Source organism: Pseudopodoces humilis, chromosome 22 (assembly GCF_049639895.1).
Source record: "Pseudopodoces humilis isolate 2021_Gansu_Grassland_sample_001 chromosome 22, ASM4963989v1, whole genome shotgun sequence".
In the NCBI taxonomy this organism is placed as follows: domain Eukaryota; kingdom Metazoa; phylum Chordata; class Aves; order Passeriformes; family Paridae; genus Pseudopodoces; species Pseudopodoces humilis.
Window position 1 is genome coordinate 3,914,551 of NC_142221.1, and position 17,677 is coordinate 3,932,227.

At 50.7% G+C, this 17,677-nt stretch overlaps 3 protein-coding genes across 8 annotated transcripts in view; 1 reads left to right on the plus strand and 2 right to left on the minus strand.

Moving 5' to 3' along the window:
* The window catches only part of RALGDS (ral guanine nucleotide dissociation stimulator), a 59,239-nt gene extending 57,156 nt beyond the window's left edge, over nucleotides 1-2,083 (plus strand). For all 6 annotated transcript variants that reach the window (XM_088065700.1, XM_014258035.2, XM_014258034.2 and 3 more), the window contains exon 18: nucleotides 53-2,083. In XM_088065700.1, coding sequence (XP_087921826.1) covers nucleotides 53-228 — 176 coding nt within the window. In that variant the 3' untranslated portion in view covers nucleotides 229-2,083. The remainder of the gene's footprint in view (nucleotides 1-52) is intronic.
* Nucleotides 1,278-9,767, minus strand: GTF3C5 (general transcription factor IIIC subunit 5). Its single transcript, XM_005529235.3, has 11 exons — nucleotides 9,615-9,767; nucleotides 8,817-9,039; nucleotides 8,379-8,577; nucleotides 7,429-7,624; nucleotides 7,023-7,127; nucleotides 6,422-6,536; nucleotides 5,690-5,770; nucleotides 5,087-5,184; nucleotides 4,361-4,443; nucleotides 3,924-4,066; nucleotides 1,278-3,324 (listed from the first exon to the last, which is right to left on the minus strand). The coding sequence occupies exons 1-11, from the start codon at nucleotides 9,762-9,764 to the stop codon at nucleotides 3,167-3,169; spliced, it is 1,551 nt and encodes a 516-aa protein (XP_005529292.1). The 5' UTR covers nucleotides 9,765-9,767; the 3' UTR covers nucleotides 1,278-3,166.
* Nucleotides 9,768-10,367: 600 nt separating this feature from the next.
* LOC102110094 (bile salt-activated lipase-like) lies at nucleotides 10,368-15,648 on the minus strand. The gene is made up of 11 exons (XM_088065941.1): nucleotides 15,458-15,648; nucleotides 15,050-15,200; nucleotides 14,497-14,619; nucleotides 13,961-14,158; nucleotides 13,733-13,863; nucleotides 13,184-13,291; nucleotides 12,848-12,965; nucleotides 11,802-11,988; nucleotides 11,355-11,558; nucleotides 10,923-11,120; nucleotides 10,368-10,572 (listed from the first exon to the last, which is right to left on the minus strand). Exons 1-11 carry the CDS (start codon nucleotides 15,521-15,523, stop codon nucleotides 10,368-10,370), a joined length of 1,689 nt encoding a protein of 562 aa, XP_087922067.1. The 5' UTR covers nucleotides 15,524-15,648.
* Nucleotides 15,649-17,677: the final 2,029 nt, after the last annotated feature.

Sequence of the window (17,677 nt, forward strand, 5' to 3'; positions counted from 1 at the left end):
CCCTTTCAAGGAAAGGGCAGCTGACTGACCCCTCATCCTTGTTCACTTCCAGAGCTGAAGATCCCCGACAATGCCAATGTCTTCTACGCCATGAACTCCGCCGCCAACTACGACTTTGTGCTCAAGAAGCGGGGCTTCTCCAAGGGGGTGAAGATCAAACATGGCTCCAGCTCCACCCTGCCCAGAATGAAGCAGAAAGGCCTGAAGATCGCCAAGGGCATCTTCTAGCCTCAGCCCCACTGCCACCCATCACCAACGGGGCCTTGGGGGTAGCTGCTCCGGGCTTGGCTGTGACTGGTCCTTGTGCCACCCTGCACGGCAGAGGAGTGACCCTCACCCATGGGCAACGGCCGTGCACCTCCCTTCTGCACCCAGAGCTGAGAGTTGGGCAACTGGTGTCAGCCTCTGCCCCTCTCTGCACAAGCCCCCATTCCAATCAGGTCTTTTTTTCCTACACAGGAAGGCAGTGGGGGTTGGGGGGAGGGATTTGTCTTTTTTTTTGTTTTGTTTTTTAACCTTCCACAGTGTGACTCTTGTCCAGCCCGGCCAGCCCAGAGCTGGAGCCCGCCTCTGCCGTAGGTGCCTTGTGTCTGAGGGAGCTGGGGGAGCGGTAACTTGCAGAGGGGCTGCGTGACAGAGCAGAGCAGCAGTCACCACCAGCCTGGGAGGGGCTGCCATGCTTCCTTCCCAGCTCTCCCAGTGTTACCTCCACGTCTGTCCTCCCTGGGATCACTGGCATTGCCACCACTGCACTGCTCTGCCTGTCCTTTACTTGGGAGAAGCCACAGCTGCCCTGGGCTGGGAGGTGAGCTGAAAGGATGCAGCCCTGCACCAGTGCTGAGCCCTGCAGAGGAGGCTGTGGCCGTACCATGATGGAGTGGGTGCCTCGTGCTCTCCCCAGCTGGAAGCCTGTGTGGTCTTGCTCCTCTCCTGATCCAGCACATCCTCCAGCTGGACTGGGCTGGCCCACGTTCAAACTTGCACCAAAGATCAAATGCCAGTGTCTCTTCTGCTAAGGGGGAGCTTCAGGCCATGCCCCCAGTGCTGCCAGCCTGAGGAGGAGGAGAGCAAAGTTCTGTCTGAAACTGTAAATAGACTTTGGGTCTGTGGGCATGCAAGGGGCCAGAGAGCTCAGGGTGCTCCACGTGCCCCAGCTGCCACTGCCTGACCCACAGAAAGTGCCACTCACCTTGGGCTTTAACCGGACTTTTTCAAACACTGACCATGGGAGAAGCAGCAATGAGACTTTTTTTGTATAAAACAAAAAAGTTTACTGATTTTTTTTTTTTTCAGTATTTATTGGTTGTAAATAGAAGAGGCAAACTTGTACATTTTACTAATCCAGCCTCCCCCTGCCCTGCAGCCCAGTCCCTGTCCTGTGCCCCCCCTGGTATTTAAGGCTGCTGGGAGGGATGCTGGCAGCAGCAGCAGCATTGCTCTGCTGCGCTCATAGGGTGCAGACCCTGCCAGCCCCCGCCCTCCCAAATTCTCTACCACTAATTGCTCAAGCAGGGGCAGAGATGCTTGTTTTAATCATTGTAGGAAACACTAACCAAAGGGGGACCTTTTGTTGCTCCTGGCTCCATCTCTGTTTTTTAAGAGCTTCATTCCAGATCTTTTCCATTTCCCATCCGTCAGAGCTCCTGGGTGGTTGCGGTGCCTTCCCCAGCCCGAGGACAAGGGACCATACTCCAGGGGCTGGGGCTGGTGGCAGGGGTTGGGCCTGGTGGGGAAGAAGCTGCTTGGGTGTGAGTGTGGCTGACACAGAGCTCCTCCAGCCCCACGGCTGACGCTGCCCATGATGCACATGATGGGAGCTCCTGGCTCCTTGACGCAGGGGCAGCCTCCTGCCTCTCCCCCTGCCCAAAGCCGCTTACCCTGGGCACCAGCACCCCTGGGAGGGTGTTCCCTCTGCTTCGTGCCTGCCTGCCCTGGGACTGTCCCCTCCCCTCCTGCCGGTGCCACAGCGGGGACTGGCTGTACCGTATGTATTTTGTACCACTTCAATGAAGGAGCACACTACCCGGTGTGACTTGTACACAGCAATGTAATTAGTCTTTGCAATAAAATACTGATACTCAAATGTCTCTGCCCCAAGGCAGGGCTTGTCCTGTCCTCCTTCCCCAAAATTCCAGCAAAATTTCCTGGAGGAAAGAGGGATGGACCTGACTGTGGGGGAGTTCATACTTTACGTTCCCTGTGGTGGGTTGAAATTTGCTTTGAAAAATAGACTGTTTGGCTGAGGGACTAGGATTCAATTTTGAAATGAATCTCATTCTTTGAACCTGTGAACCGAAAGTGTTGCTATAATTTGTTGGGTTTACTACTTTTGCTACATGTAACAGCTTTAAAAGCAACTGTAACAGACCATAGGGCCTCCTCAGTGGAGAAGAGGCGGTCTTACTCCTTTTAAAAAGGAAAGCTTGGCTGTCAGGCGTGCTTAGAACACGCTGGGGAATGCCCAAGATCCAGAAACTGCCAGTAGCTCTTTAATTTTTGGGACTTTGTTTTGGTGGGAACAATGCAGCTTGCAGTGGCCAACCTTTATGTACCTGAAGTTCTGCCAGCTGCCTTCAGTCCTTGTTAACTGCTAGCTGGGGAAGTCAACAGACCCGAGAAGTGCACCAGCTAATGAGGACAACAAACACTACATTTCCAGGAAGGGAACTACTCCCTGACAGAAAGTGTATTTTCCTGTGGGCTTTATTTCCAAGATGACCAGCAAGGCTCAGTGCTGAAGGCATGGCATAGTATTTTCATTCCCTCTGGACAAGTAGAAGAGCAGAACCTGCCTTAGGGACTCCAGGAGCACTGGACTGCTGCTTCTCCCAGCACATCCTCAGGCACCTATTTTCCACATGGCCGCCAACCTGGAGAGTGCACTCCTCCCACACATGGAGAGATTTGGGAATGCAGCTTCTCCCATATTCTGGTGTTACCAGCTGGGCTTACTCTTGAGAGTTTCTTGAGCTTGCTGGAGAGTCTCAGCCATTCTGACAATGCAGGCAGTGGCTCCCAAACATCCAGAATGCTGCCCACCAGCAGTCAGTGAAGAAAGAACATCATCAGCTTAGTACAAGCTCTGCTTTCCCAGATCCTGAACCCTTGGCTCTCTCAAGGAGCAAGAGCAGAGACCTGTCCACAGCAGCCACACTGCTCACTGACTTCACATATAATCCAGCATTTCTGTCTCCATTTCATTTTCACTCCCATCAGAAGGCTTGAAGTCTTCTTCCTCCTCCTCTTCATCATCCTCATCCTCTCCAGACTCATATGCCAGCTGTTCTTTGCCATCTTCACTGCTTGTTGTATTTGAGAAAAGAGCTTTAATTGGGAAGAAAAAAAACCCCACTGTGATGCATCTCTCAGTGCAACCTCGGAGCATTTGCAGTTGAGTTAACAGAACATGTGAGGGGAAGGCAGCAGCCTCAGGGGGCACAGCTAATATTGCACATCTTAATAGAATCTGACCAAGCCCAGAGCAATCTGTCTCCACACTTTAGGAAGGAGAGCAGAACAGCAGCAGAGCTGCAATGCTGTGCCTCCTCTCCTACCTCATTCTGACCCAGTTCACTGGGATATTATTGCTTTGGCCCAGCATCATGAAGAAATAATTTCCTCACTTCTTGGTCAATAATATCAATAAAAAGTAAAAATGCCACAAACAGATACATCAGTCAAAATTAAGATCTTGATTATCACTGTGCAAAAGACATTTAAAAGCTGAAGGGTTGATACTGGGAATATTAAATAGAAAACCTTAACTCCTAGCCATCCCTAATGCCAACTCACATTCCCACTGCAGGCCAGCAGCCTCAGCTCCCACACTGGAATGAGCTACATCCCAAAGAATACAAAGAGGATGCAGGAACACTTCTGCCTCAGTGCCAATTAGAACATCCTCATGTTCAAAGCATCCTTACCAGGTCTGGTAGATCTGATGATCTGCTTTATCATCAGGGACATGCTGTCCCTCAGGTCATCACTTGTCTTGGCAAGGCACCACCCATCCCGCTCTGTGCATTCCGACTCTGCACCGTCATTCCGATGGATGATCTTCTGCAGGCTAAAGAGTGGCAAAAAGGGAAGGAAATGTTCATCTTCAGCACTCAGAAGTGAGTTTCAAATGAGACACATTGGTTTATTTCCATTTCACTTCACTGAGCTGGAATAGCATGGTTGGTTATCCAGGTAATTGTCAGATGGGAAAGGAAGTTCATGTGTGAAAAGACTGTTCTGTTTTTATTAAGCAACTAAACACCTCTGATGTTCCTGCACAGGGGGAGAGGAGTGAATGGACATGGTATAAACAACAGGCTTTGAAATCTGTCTCTAAGACTCAGCTGTCAGAGTGCAGTACCTTTCCACATTTAAGTCACAGAGCTGGTAGAACATCTGTCGGTAAGGGGGTAAAGCTCCTTCTCGGAAAATGTAGATGGATTCCTAAGAGGAGGAAAGAAGGAAAGGATTTATGTGCATTTCATGGTGTAACATGACAACTCTGGCATAACTGAAAGTACTTCCTATGGGCTGATTCAAGAACAAGGTACTTCCAAGAGAAGTTTTAATGTAGAGATCTGTACGCAGCAGAAGATAAAGCTGAATGAGGAATGCCCCCAAAATGTCCCTGCAGCCACAGTCACACCAGCACTGCTGTGCAGAGAACACACTTCACCCCTCCAACCTGCAGCTCTGCAGCCTGTCACTGCCTACCAGTGCATCATTTTAACAAAAAAATGAAGACTAAGACTCATTTATTTATTCTGCCCTATTGGATTTTGCAGCATGACCTTTTAAAGACAAGGTGATTTTTTTGCACTTTGCTGCCCATGAAGTTCCAATTTTATCAACTGAAGCAAAATGCTCCTCACATCTACGATTAGGGTGGAAAGCACCAATCCCACCTTGCAGCATGTAACAAAATACACTCGGGTGATGTTCCATAGTGCCATATCTCCAACTAGGAGCTTCCCAGGCATACCTGAGCTCATCAACTCACAGCTCATCCCTTGATGAATGATAAACCAGGAAGCATCCCTATTTCACTGAGATATTTCAAGATTTTGGTATAAAAAGTCATGCTTACCTTCAGCTTATACCTGCTGGAGGGAGGCTTTTTTGCCCCAGATGTACCAGCTGAACCCAGCCCCTGTTTCAAGTCATGGACACTGACTGTGTGACTTCCTGAAAAGAAAACAAAGATACAATTAGGGACATCTTTCATACTGGACTGTCACTTCTCTCAGTTGATTCAACAAAACCAGACCAGCCAGCAACAGAGCATATGCTTTGCTCATTCTTCAGAGTTGTTACTGGACAGTCCCAGGAAAGGTGCTGACTTGGGCAGCTTTTAACAGAGTCCATTTGTTCATAATTTTAACCTTTTCTACTCTCCTTTGACATAGAAAAGAGAACTCCCCCATCCTCTGCACTTCAGTGAATTCTGAATTCCCAGTGTGGCTTGCAGAACTCCCTCCCTGCCTGCTAACAGATATTGTGGCTCAGCCAGACTCCCACAACACTTCCCAGCAGGAGATTTTTCTCTGGCTTAACAGCAGCAATATTACAACCAGAAAACAAGCTCCAGTTTTGTCTCAGCTAGAACACAGGAAGACCCTTCACCACCTGTGAGTAGGATGGGGCAAACAGAGAAGCAGAAGAGCCAGGCAGCCCTTCTGGCCCAGCATACCTTGTTTCTTGACAGTGATGGGCAGGCTGTAGTTGTATGTGCTGCGTTTTGCTTTCACAGGCATGTCAGTAGCAGCATAACCTAGAGGTGAAAACCAAAATCCAGTAATGAACCGAGGGCAAGCACTCTGCAGAATATCCCCAGCTCAGGAACACAAGGGCTGGACTGGTGTGGGAAGGGCAGGCTGGTGTTTGGGACATGCTGGCTTTAGCAGGGTGGAGAGAAGAGATCAACAAAACCCTTTAACCTGGAAATGTGATCTGATGTCAATGAGTAGATGCCAGCTCTGTCATGGACTTATTAGATGGCATCAGAAACCCCTTTTCCTCAACTTATCCTTTGAAAAATTAAAGCTGGGACCCAAGGTCTGAGACCCAGCATCCTGTAGGAAATGCTGACCTCCTTGAGGAAAAGCTGTTATGTGAGCACCCACATTCCTGCTTGGTGGCTCCCCTGAGTGAGAAGGAGGATGCTCTGCTACACCCACTTGGGCTTGGAACACAGGAGGAAAGTCAAGAGTTTAGAATGTGCCAAATGAGCGAAGACCTACTGCATACTATGAAAGAAAGCATTACACAAGTTTTAGACAGAACTACAGGAAGCAAGGAGCTCGAAAGGTGACATGTACATCAGAGCAGAAATATGGCAAAAGAGTTTGAAAAACACATAAAAAGAAAAATACTACCAGGATTAAGCAGAAAGCAGAGAGGGCAGCTCTATGGGCCCTTTTACCATATTTCATTCCACAGCGAATTCGGAAGTCCAGCACTTGATAAATCTTTGCTTCAGGGTGTTTTCTGGGGTCATACCCAAACCTAACCCATAAGCTTCTCCAAGGACCTGTTAACTGCACAAACACATGAAGGAAGATGGTTACAAAAAAGCACCACAGTGTTGCACTTTCCTTCAGTACAGAGGTCCTTGGAAAGTTCTAATGTTTTCCCTCATTGCCCAAAGATATTTGTTTTACCAGCTCTTTACTCACTTGCCATGCCAATATTTATACACTGAAACGTGGCAATCAAAGCATCAAAGCACAAATACTTGTGTGCTTTTATAAACCAATTTGCAAGGTCACAGCCAAATGTTTGTGTGGAAAAATTCTGTTAGCACTGCCAGGTGAACAGTCACTTGGAGTGCCTGCAGAGGTGATTAGAACCTATGGAGGAGACAAGAGCCACTGAATCCTCCTTGCTTTCAACTTTGGTCCTAAAGCATTTACTTCCCTCTTTACATTAAATAAAGCTCAGGTACTTTGTGGCAGGACCTCAGAAGTGGCAAAGGACCAGGAAGAGGCACATGATGCTCCCTTGCTCACAGATGTACCACTCACCATGTAATAGGCCAAATATGGCAGCAGCACCTTCAGCTTGTCTGGATGGACACTGATATTGGCTTTCACTGCATTCCGAGACCACACAGGCCGCACTTCAAAGAGCTGAAATAACAAAACATCCACAGAACAGCAGGCAGGGGTTACCAAAGGCAGAACAGCTTTCCCTCGCTATGAGCTATTGGGTGGTGATGTGAGAACTCGTGGCACAAAAAGGGGCTTAATGTGAGTTGGCCACAGATTCAAAGGTTGACCTGCAGAACTGAAATGAACACAGCAGTGTCAGTAGCATCTACTCACATTTCTATCAGTCACTTACAATCACCAAGAATTTCTGGGAAAAAATGGCCTTTTTCCTTCTCAGCTTGCTGCAGGACAGTGCTCAGATCAGGAGTAAGGCACACACCTTTCTCAGCTCTTCCTCCACCTTTTTATCCACAGGATTGGTGCACACTTTCTTCCAGTTCTGTACAGCAGCATCCAGTGGTTTAGTTGGGATTTCTTCATCATCAAAGTTGACAAAGATGGCATTGTGTGGGCGCCGGGCCCTGCTGAGGCCAATCAGGTTCTCACCAGACACCTGGGGATTGTTGTATCCCTCCCTAAGGAACAGGGAAAGACAAAAGGGACTCAGCTGGGTTAGCAATGAGTTGGTTTAACTTTGGCCCAACCTCCCTTGATCACATACTTGTAAAAGACTCTCATGGCAACACTGAAGAAAGAAAATTCTAAAATACCATTCAAAGCTACATGCACACTGACAAAGGAGCTCTGCCCTGTCTGGCAGAAAAGCCTCCAGCACTGATCTGTATGAAATGTGTTGGAACCCCAAAGGCTTCACCCTCTGCATTTGCTCTCCTGGAGCTGCTGCAGCGACTCAGTGGGACAGGGGCAAAGCAAGAGGGAACTGCAGGCACCCATTCAATCTGGAAATTTCTTTTTCTATAAAAAGTTCCAGTGAAGGCCAACAGTGAGAAAATGAAAGATGTTTCTTGTGGGAGATCTCCCAGATTGTTTTTCTGGCAAAGCCACTTGGGGCCAGGAGGGCACAGGAACACATGGTATCAATCCTAGGAAACCCTGCCTTTGGTTCCAGCCCCTTGGAAGCAGGCAGGAGCTGTGTCCTGTATCCCATACTGTGTGAGGTGAGCTGGGAGAGGCATCATCCTCACCTCATCCCCAGCTCCCCTCATTCTGCAAACCCTCAAGTGGAATTTTGCTGAAGTTGCCACTGCCAGGCAGCTTCTGGTGTTTTTTTGCCTCTGCTGTGCCAAATCAAGAGGGATAAAACAGCACAAGACAGCAAATTAAAAGGGTGAAATACATGAAAAATGTATCATGAGAAAAGGCACTGACCTGTGCTGTATATCTGGGCGATAAAAATAGTCCACAGGAGTGTCCAGACGTGAGAAAATGGGTGGTGGGATATAAAGAGGTAAGTCCCTATTGAAAAATTCTTCCTTCTCTGGTTTGAGCATCAGGACTTTGTCATACATGGAGGTTTGTTTGCCATCAGGGCCAGAGTGCATTGCCAGGTACTGGAAGTCAGACATTCCTGTAAGAAACAAAAGTTAAGTCATTGTGAAGTTTGTTGTGAATTCAACAATATTTCTCACACTCAATTTTCAGGAGCAGGAGTCTGACAACTTTATGCAAAGGTTTATCAAGCAAGGAGGCTGTAACAACAGGACACTTGATTTTCTTTCCAGTCCTCAACTGTTTAGAGGGAAACACTTCCCTGTCCCATGAAACACACCCATCTCTAAGCCACATGCACACAATCCCAAGGGTTACCTTGAAATTTGTAAACTGTGTTGACAATCCCAAGAATCTCCATCTCAAACTGGACTTCTGGCTGGATTTGGTCCTCGGCATCCAACTGCTGCTTCTGCTTGGTGCTCCTCCTGACCCTGAGCAGCATGGTGGAGGTGGGGAAGCGGTTGGCACACACGGGGTGGCAATAGGGGTCCTTGGGGCGGAAATACAGCTCCAGCCTTTTGGCAGGGTCAGCATAGATCTGTCAGCAAGGGGAGCACAGTCCCTGTCAGCATCCCACCCACACAGCCCTGCACTCCTGTGCCAGCCCCTCACACAGCCTCGGGGGATCATTCCTGCCCCACCACCACCACCTGCAGTAGCACATCACAGGGGTGTCCAGCCACTCCCATCCTGCCTATCAGAAAAAAGTAAAAAAATTAATATTCTGGATATTAGGAAGGAATTCTTTCCTGTGAGGGTGAGGAGGCCCTGGCACAGGTTGCCAGAAGAAGCTGTGGCTGCTCCATCCCTGGAAGTGTCCAAGGACAGATTGGAACAAGCTGGTCTAGTGGAAGGAGTCCCTGCCCATAACAATAAGGTGGAGTTGAATGAACTTCATGGTTCCTTTCAACCCAAACCATTCTATGATTCCGTGATTTTACCGGACACCACCTGAATCCCTTCTCGGGGACAGTAGAGAAGCGACATCATCCCCAAACCACACATGAGCCCTGCGTGGGGATATGCTGGGCTGGAACGACTCCCACAGAGCCCGGCCCCCTCCCGCCGCTCATCCCTTTGCCCAGGGCCAGGGCCGGTCTCGCCGCCCCTCACCCGCGACACCCCCTGCTCTCCTCCCAGCGTCCGCAGCATGGCCCCGACGTCCCGGACGAGCCCCGGGTACTCCACGCACACCAAGCGCGGGGTGCGGGGCAGCTCCAGCACGGCCGAGCCCCGCGGGCCCCACTGCCGCGCCGCCGCCATCACTGCCCGCCGCTCCCCCTGCCCGGCGCCGCCCCTGGGCCGCGGCACGAAGGTTCCGCCGCACGACGGTTCCGAGGGCGGCAGCGGCGCGGCCGGGCCCGGCGGGACCTGTGGGGAGGGCGAGGCCTGAGAGCGGCCTAAGCTCGTCCTGTGCTGCTCGGACCTCCTCAGCTCAGCTCGTGACCATAAACTGATGCAGAATCACCTCCCCCGTGTGGTGCCGTGTCCATCTCCTGCCCGGACAATGAAGGAAAATAATCCTGAGCTGAGCAAATGCTCGCATGCACCCCGTACGTTTCTCATACTGTGCAAGGAATCTGCTGTAAACTCTCACTGAAGCAAGCTTTTGCTTCCTAAGAACTTCCGCATTCATCTCAGCGATGTTTAATCCCACAAAAGGTGGCAGATGAAGGATATGAAGGTGAGGGAGAGAATATAATTTGCTGCAAATACAGGGGAGCACACACTGCCCACAGGATGTTCCATCCTGCCTGACCTCAACATTAGCAAGAAAACTCTGTCACAGCAAACACACAGAGAAATAGAGTCACTCAGTTACAAGCAAGCCTTTAATGATCTCTAAAAGCTGTTTCTTTCTTAGCTTCAGAACATTAACTCTGACTGGGAGATGTTGGCAACCTGTGGCAGATTCAGATAGACTGAGTTCCAGAAGGTCACAAAGCGGGATCTCAGGTCCTGCTTCACAGAGTTCTTGTTCAACTTGTTGTTGATATCCAGGTAGTACCTGCCCTTGTTTGTGTAGGCTGGCCAGGAAACAGGCACATCCGAATGCCCTTTGTTGGGATCACTGGGGAAAAGGAGACACAGAAACTCAGTTGTGAGGTTTTTGGCAAGAACCCTGTCTGCTCAAGTGAGAATTTAAGTGAGAGGAAAGAGAGAATCTGACAGTGGGACAAGCAATATGAATTCTGCTTGCTAGGAGTGAGTTAATGACCTGCAGTCTCCTCCCACCATCCCCACTGGCATCATCCCAGCATCACATAGGGACTTCATTTCAGTATGAACATCAGGATTGAGGAATAAGAAATACAGACATGGAACACTATGATTTTGGGAGTGATCCTGACAACTTACTGGACAACACCAGCAGCCTGAAGGGCTGCATCAAGCCCCAAATGTGGAATGGGAATCACTCACCCAGTCCTGGCAAAATTGGTCCAGTAAGCAATCATGGCCTTTGAGACAGTCCTGTGCTTGGGCAGGTAGCCCAGCGGGGTGGCAAAGGGCTTCCCAAACACGTACTGCAGGTCATCAGCATGGTCTGCCCCAACCCAGCTGGGGTAGATGGGCATGCGGGACGGCTGGGAGAACAAGTAGCTGTAGGTCTTGCCACTCCTGGGAAATGAAAGAGACTGGCTGAGCAAGGAGAAAGCAGAAAAAGGGCTGCAGTTTCAAACCAACGCTCCAAATACTGTCAGGGTCAGAGATTCAGCCTTGGAAGATGCTCACATGCATCACCTCACACGGGGTGGTTTCAGGAGAAAACACCCTGAGGCCATTTCTAACTTCCATTTCCAGTTCTCACCCTAACCCTCCTCCATCTGCAACACCCAGGGCTGAGCTGCTCACTTGGCATTCTGCAGGTGCAGGTCCAGTGCCACCTGTGTGGGAATCAGGAAGATGTAGTCAGTGATCAGCTCCACCACTGTCTTCTTCATGACCTCCTGCTTGGGTTTGTCACCCCAGCTCTGCGTGTAGATGTTGTAGGTGGCGTTGGCTCCAGCCTCACCCCTGTCCACGGTGAGGCCTTTGATCAAATTGTACACCTGGTCCCTGAAATGACAAGTGATATTAATTAATTACTGACCAGCAGCTTCAGCAAGGGCAGGGCTCCTGCTCGGTCCTTTCTTGAAGGCTCTGGACTCGGCAACAAAAGGCCTGGGCAGCCAGGCTCAGAGTGACATCCTGTTTTGAAGGCTGTGCCTTGTCCACTCAAGTCTAACTCTTTGGGGCCTGGGAGCTGCACTGAAGAGCAGATGTCTCCTCTTGAGGGTTCTGAGAGCATCTGTCACTCACGCAGTGACTTTCCGCAGCGGGCCGTTGATGGCGGGTAAATCCACGCCGGCAAAGATGTGCCCGTCCATGTCATTGACCCCGGCCAGGTAGTCGATGTCAGCAGCGTTGGCAAAGAGCTTCTCTGGCGTGTCTGGGAGGAAATCCCCATCGACCACAGGAGCGAGGGCGAGGGTGTGCACCAGGGGCACTGCAGGACACAAGAGTGGAGTCTGTTAGGAGGTGAGGAAACACAGATGTGTGGTCTGGCATATCCCATCACTCAAAGAGCTCAGGAAAGAACAGGCTGAGGTAAATGACAGTTGAGTAGTGACTTCAGTATGGGCAGGAGGTCACTCAGATGCAGGGTAAACCTCATAGCTGTGGCTGCCAAAGAAGAGCCAGAAGAAGAGATCAGCCAGCCAAACACCACCTGGTAACATCCACAAATCCTCTCCTCCTACAAATGCCTTCCCAAATAGTTCAGCAAAGATAGGAAAGAGCTGAACTTCTCATCCCACCTGACCATGCTCTCTGATTGTCAGGACAGCCAGCGCCACAGTGTGCAGTATCACAGCAGTGTTTTGACCACTGCTTTGACCTCTCTTTTCTGACCAAGGTTAAACGCTGTGGTTTGTAATCAGGAGCGCCAGGAAAATCTACTTGGAAAAGGAATCTCCACGGGCACAAACGCAGCAGCGTTCCTACACTCCACCCAGCGACTCAAAGAGAAATAGCAAGGATGTGATTTCTTTTCGTTTGTTTACAAGCCATTTTCTGGCATTGCTCTTGCTGCTTTCACAGAACAGAAAGCCCAAACAGTTGCCCTGAGGCCAAGGCAGGGCCATTGGATAATCCCCCTGCCACTGCTGCCATTGCATGGTGGGCAGTGTTCATCTGGTGCAATGTGCATCAGCCCACAGAAAGGTGACTGCAAGAGCTCCAAATAAAGTCCCTTTTCTGGAGGGCACAAGCACCACCTCAACACTCAGAAGTTGACCCAGTGTCCTGCAGGAGATTTGGGGAGCCCAGGGTGGCTGATGGACTGGAGCACAGGCTGGGACACTTACTGGGCAGGTTGGTGAGCTGCAGGTGGTAGGCCAGGGTCAAGGCTTTGGGATCAGAGTTGCGCAGGCAGTTGGCCAGGATGGTGGTGTTGTCTGTGGAGCAGCCCACCTTTTCTCCAAGCTGTGGCAGAAGACAGAGAGAGACATCCTAGCATTGGTTTCCAAAGCCAGGAGTTATTGTTCTAGAGACAGAGCTGTGGGTTGATTTTAATCTCAAAGCAGCAAATTTCCACAGCCCCATTGGCCACAGCTGCTGCCCAATCCCTTCCTAACCATGCCCTCCTCTAAAGAATTCCTTTTTCTCATTTTATCATTTTCCAGGCACGACTTGCACAATACCTTTTTGGCCCAGACGAGCGGGTCCCTCTGGATGGCCCAGCTGCACATCCCGACACCGCTCTGGCTGATGGCTCTCTTGAACAGGCCCTTGTTCTTTGGGGACAGGGTCTGGGGGGCAAAATGGAAACAAGAGGGGTTTGGGGGCAAACTCCTGAGAAGAACCATGGCCTACCAGAGTCCACTGATCACCTCACAGCTTGTGTACCCAGCCTGGGAAAGCTGCCCGGTCTTGTGGAGTTCAACAGTCTCAGGAGTTCAAGTTCCAAGGTGAGATGTTGAGAAGAGGAGCAGAGGAGGGGAACATGGAAAGTAAAGGGTGTTTCCCCACAGGTCCCAAAAGCAAGGACACGTGGCTGCAGTGGTGATGGGATTGATGAAGCTGAAGAAGGAAGAGCAGCTGCAAAGCCCTGAGGCTGAGCACTGCTGTCCTGGCCAGGGCAGGACGTTGATGAGGCAGCAGGTGAGGAGGAAAGCAGATGAGTGCCAAGGGGTCCCTCTCTCCCAGAGCCAGGCAAGGGGCTGTGATCAGAACCAACAAGCATAATTCACCTGCAGGGAGACACTGGCGGCACCGGCCGACTCCCCAAAGATGGTGATGTTGTCTGGGTCACCCCCAAAGGCCTTGATGTTCCTCTTCACCCAGGCAATGGCCATGTGCTGGTCCTTGAGCCCGTAGTTCCCTGAGGGACAGACATCACCCACCAGTGAGCAGGGGCACAGCCAAGCTGTCCAGCTGGATACCGGGACAGGGCCCCAGAGAGGGATCAGCTGTGGTACCTGGCAGGTTTTCATCCCCGGTGCTCAGGAAGCCCAGCGGCCCCAGGCGGTAGTTGACGGTCACCACGATGACGTTGCCCCGCACGGCAATCTCCTCCCCATCATACAGGTAGTTGTCCAGGAAATTGGCTCCCTGGCTGCCTCCGATCAGGAAGCCACCACCGTAGATATAAACCATCACAGGCAGCTTGGTAGAGACTGGCAGGAGAGGAACAGGAGCAGAGTGAGCCCCCACTGAGCTGGAAGGTGCTGCCCCTCCATCCCCTCACCCCCTCCCTGAGCATCATCACTCCTCCTGCCCTGGGCAGGAGCTGCCTTGATGCTCTGCAAGAAAATCCTTGTTCTCCTCAAGAGCCTGACCCTTCCAACAGGGTGAAGGTGAGGGACAGTGTCTGACACGGTTCCCCCCTGTCCCCTGGAAATCTCTGCTCAGCACCTGCCCACTATGGAACACAACTGCTGAGAGAGGCTCCAGAGAACTGTGTCCAGAAAGGGCAGGTGGGAAAGTCCATCCCGAGTCCCTGCCAAGCACATACTCTGTCTCCTCCCTTGAGGGACCCAGATGTTGAGGTAGAGACAGTCCTCGCTCCCACGGACATCAGTCTGGGTCAGCTTCACCTGCATGCAGCGTTTTTTGAATTCTTTTGCCTTCAGAGTCCCTGAAAGGAAAGAGGGAAGACCAGTTAAGGGCATCTGCTCCATCCTCTGATTGCAAGGTGTCTGCTCACCCATCTGTTCCTCTTTGAGTCCAGTGTAGTGGCAGCAAAGCCTCCCCTGCCACTGTGCCTGGTCTGAGGGAGTGACAAACTGGGAGACTTTCCCTTGTGAACCAGCTCTGGACAGCCGAGGTACGGGGAGGGCAGGTGCAGGTGCCTTGCTTCAGTTTTCTTATTTTCTAGGGTTACTTGATTTTCTTGGGAACATTTAGACACTGACTCTTAGACCCTTCAGGAGACAAAGAGCTTTTTCTTGGCCTCACTAAGTGGATGAGAGCAGGCAAGAACATCTTTAGCTTGAGAAAAACAGACTAAAAGAGAGAGAAGCAAGAATAAAGACACAAACCAAAGGCATTCAAAAGATGGATCTTACCATCCCAGCCAGGATGAGGTTGGGGATCTTCCAGAGTCTTTGTAGGGGCGGCAAAGGGAATCCCTCTGAAGATGTCGATGTAGCTCCCAAGGAGTCCCAGTTTCTTACTCTCACCTTCCACAAATCCTCCCTCGGTAAGCACCACACCCAGCTACAGGTGGTACCATGGAGAAGAGAAAATCCATTGCTCTGTCCTTCAATACTCTGGCTTCCCACATTGCCACACACTCACATCCTGCCCTCCCTGTGCGTGCCCTTGGTCCCTTGTGGAACGACCACAGATGCCACTGGAGCTGCAGGTGCCCTTTGGAGCAGACAGGCAGCAGCAATTCCCCCACAGTCCCAAAGACAAGTGGCAGAAGGAGAAAGCCTTCAGCCTCAGGGTGCAAACCCAGCCTTTGTACTTACGGTCGCAGCCCAGGCTACCCCGAGGTAGGAGCACAGGGCCAAGGCGAGGATGTGCCAGCGAGCCATGGCTAGGGCAGCCCTGAGGGGATAGTCCCAGCTGGAGAGCTGCGTTTATATAGCCAGGAGTGCAGCTGTGTGCCAATGTCATGGGCCAGGCTTGGCTCGGAGCTGAAGCAGGGCAGCCTCCACACCCTTGTCCTTCAGTAGCCTGAGGCCAGTCCATGGCTGATGGGCATGGCTGTGTGAGAGCCCTGCAGGTGCTGCTTGTGTGGGATGGAGGCCAAACCAAAGGAAATCTCTCAGTCCATGAAAATTCCAGAGCAATTAAACCAAATGGAGTCTTGAGAAGCCTCATCCAAGCACTGGGGGCTGAAATAATATTAAGCTATGCAATTGAACATATTGTCAGCAACCTATGAGAAGCCATGCACCTGTAACACACTGTGGAATGTAAAAGATTCCAAATGACAGCATACCTTAAAGTTGATTCCATTCAACAGCACCCAGATTGCTCATGGAATTTTCACATAGTCCAGAATTTCTGTCCCCATTTCACTGCCACATCTCTGGAAGGCTTAAAGTTTTCTTCCTCCTTTTATCTCTGCAGCTTCATGGCAGCTGCTTTTTGTCATCTCCACTGCTTGTTGTATTTATCAGAGAGAGGAGAATGGACAGATACAAACAATAGTTTTGAAATTTATCTCCAAGGGAAAACTCATCTGTCAGTGTGCAATACCTTTCCACATTTAATCACAGAGCTGGTAGAACATTTGTTGATAAGAGAAGCAAAGAAGAAAGGATTCATTTGAATTTTATGGTGAAATGAGAGTCTTCATAGGAACATACAAAAATGGAGTTTGTGTTCCAGATTTGTAAAAAGGGACTCAGCTGGGTTAGCAATGGTTTGGTTTAACTTTGGCCCAACCTCCCTTGATCACATACTTGTAAAAGACTCTCATGGCAACACTGAAGAAAAAAATTTTAAAATACCATTCAAAGCTACATGCACACTGACAAAGGAGCTCTGCCCTGTCTGGCAGAAAAGCCTCCAGCACTGATCTGTATGAAATGTGTTGGAACCCCAAAGGCTTCACCCTCTGCATTTGCTCTCCTGGAGCTGCTGCAGCGACTCAGTGGGACAGGGGCAAAGCAAGAGGGAACTGCAGGCACACATTCCATCTGGAAATTTCTTTTTCTATAAAAAGTTCCAGTGAAGGCCAACAGTGAGAAAATGAAAGATGTTTCTTGTGGGAGATCTCCCAGATTGTTCTTCTGGCAAAGCCACTTGGGGCCAGGAGGGCACAGGAACACATGGTATCAATCCTAGGAAACCCTGCCTTTGGTTCCAGCCCCCTGAAAGCAAGCAGGAGGACAGTTCTGCTGCAGGGGCTCCCTGACCTTGGCTCTCTCTAGGGGTGGGCTCCCCATCCTCCAGCCTCTCTGCATGGAGAACCTTGACACACACACACCAAGGTCCCATCCCCTGTGACACCTCATGCTCTCCTCCCTGCATCCACAGCATGGCCCCAATGTCCCGCACCAGCCCTGGCTTCTCCACATCGGCCAGGCCTGTGGGGCAGCTCCAGCACAGCTGAGTCCCCCTACTCTCCCCACAGGGTACCAGGGCCTGGACAGGCCAGGTCCAATGTATGGTGTGTGGATGGGGACATGTGGTGGACAAGGTTTGTGGAAAGCTATGCTCCTTGCCCTGCTCAGAGCTGCAGCTCCTCAGCCCAGTCCAGCCCAACCTCTGCACTAAAACCAGTGGGGAATCACCGCCCCCATGAATTTATTCTGCTCCATCAGTTCCTGAGCAATGGCAGTGCATGGTAAACAACAGGTCAGGACTGGTTTGCATTGACTTGTTGCAACTGTAGCACTCTCGGATCTGGTTGGCAGTAGCAGGAACTTCGATGGTAACACAGGGAAATCCAGAGGACAGGTCAGGATTGGGGCTGTCCTGCCTGGGCTCACAGGGGCAATGAGGGAAAACAAGCCCAGGGCCAACAGCTGGCTAAGCAGGGAGAGACTGGACCAGCTGCCAGCAGCTTCCCTGGGACATTGGGGTGTCACAGCCAGGGAAACACACACTGCCCACACAATGGGTGTCCTTTCCTGCCTGACCTTAATGTTGGCAAGAAAATCCTGTCATGGCAAACAAAATGAGAACCAGAGTCACTCAGTTACAAGCAAGCCTTTAATGAATTGTCTTTAAAGGGT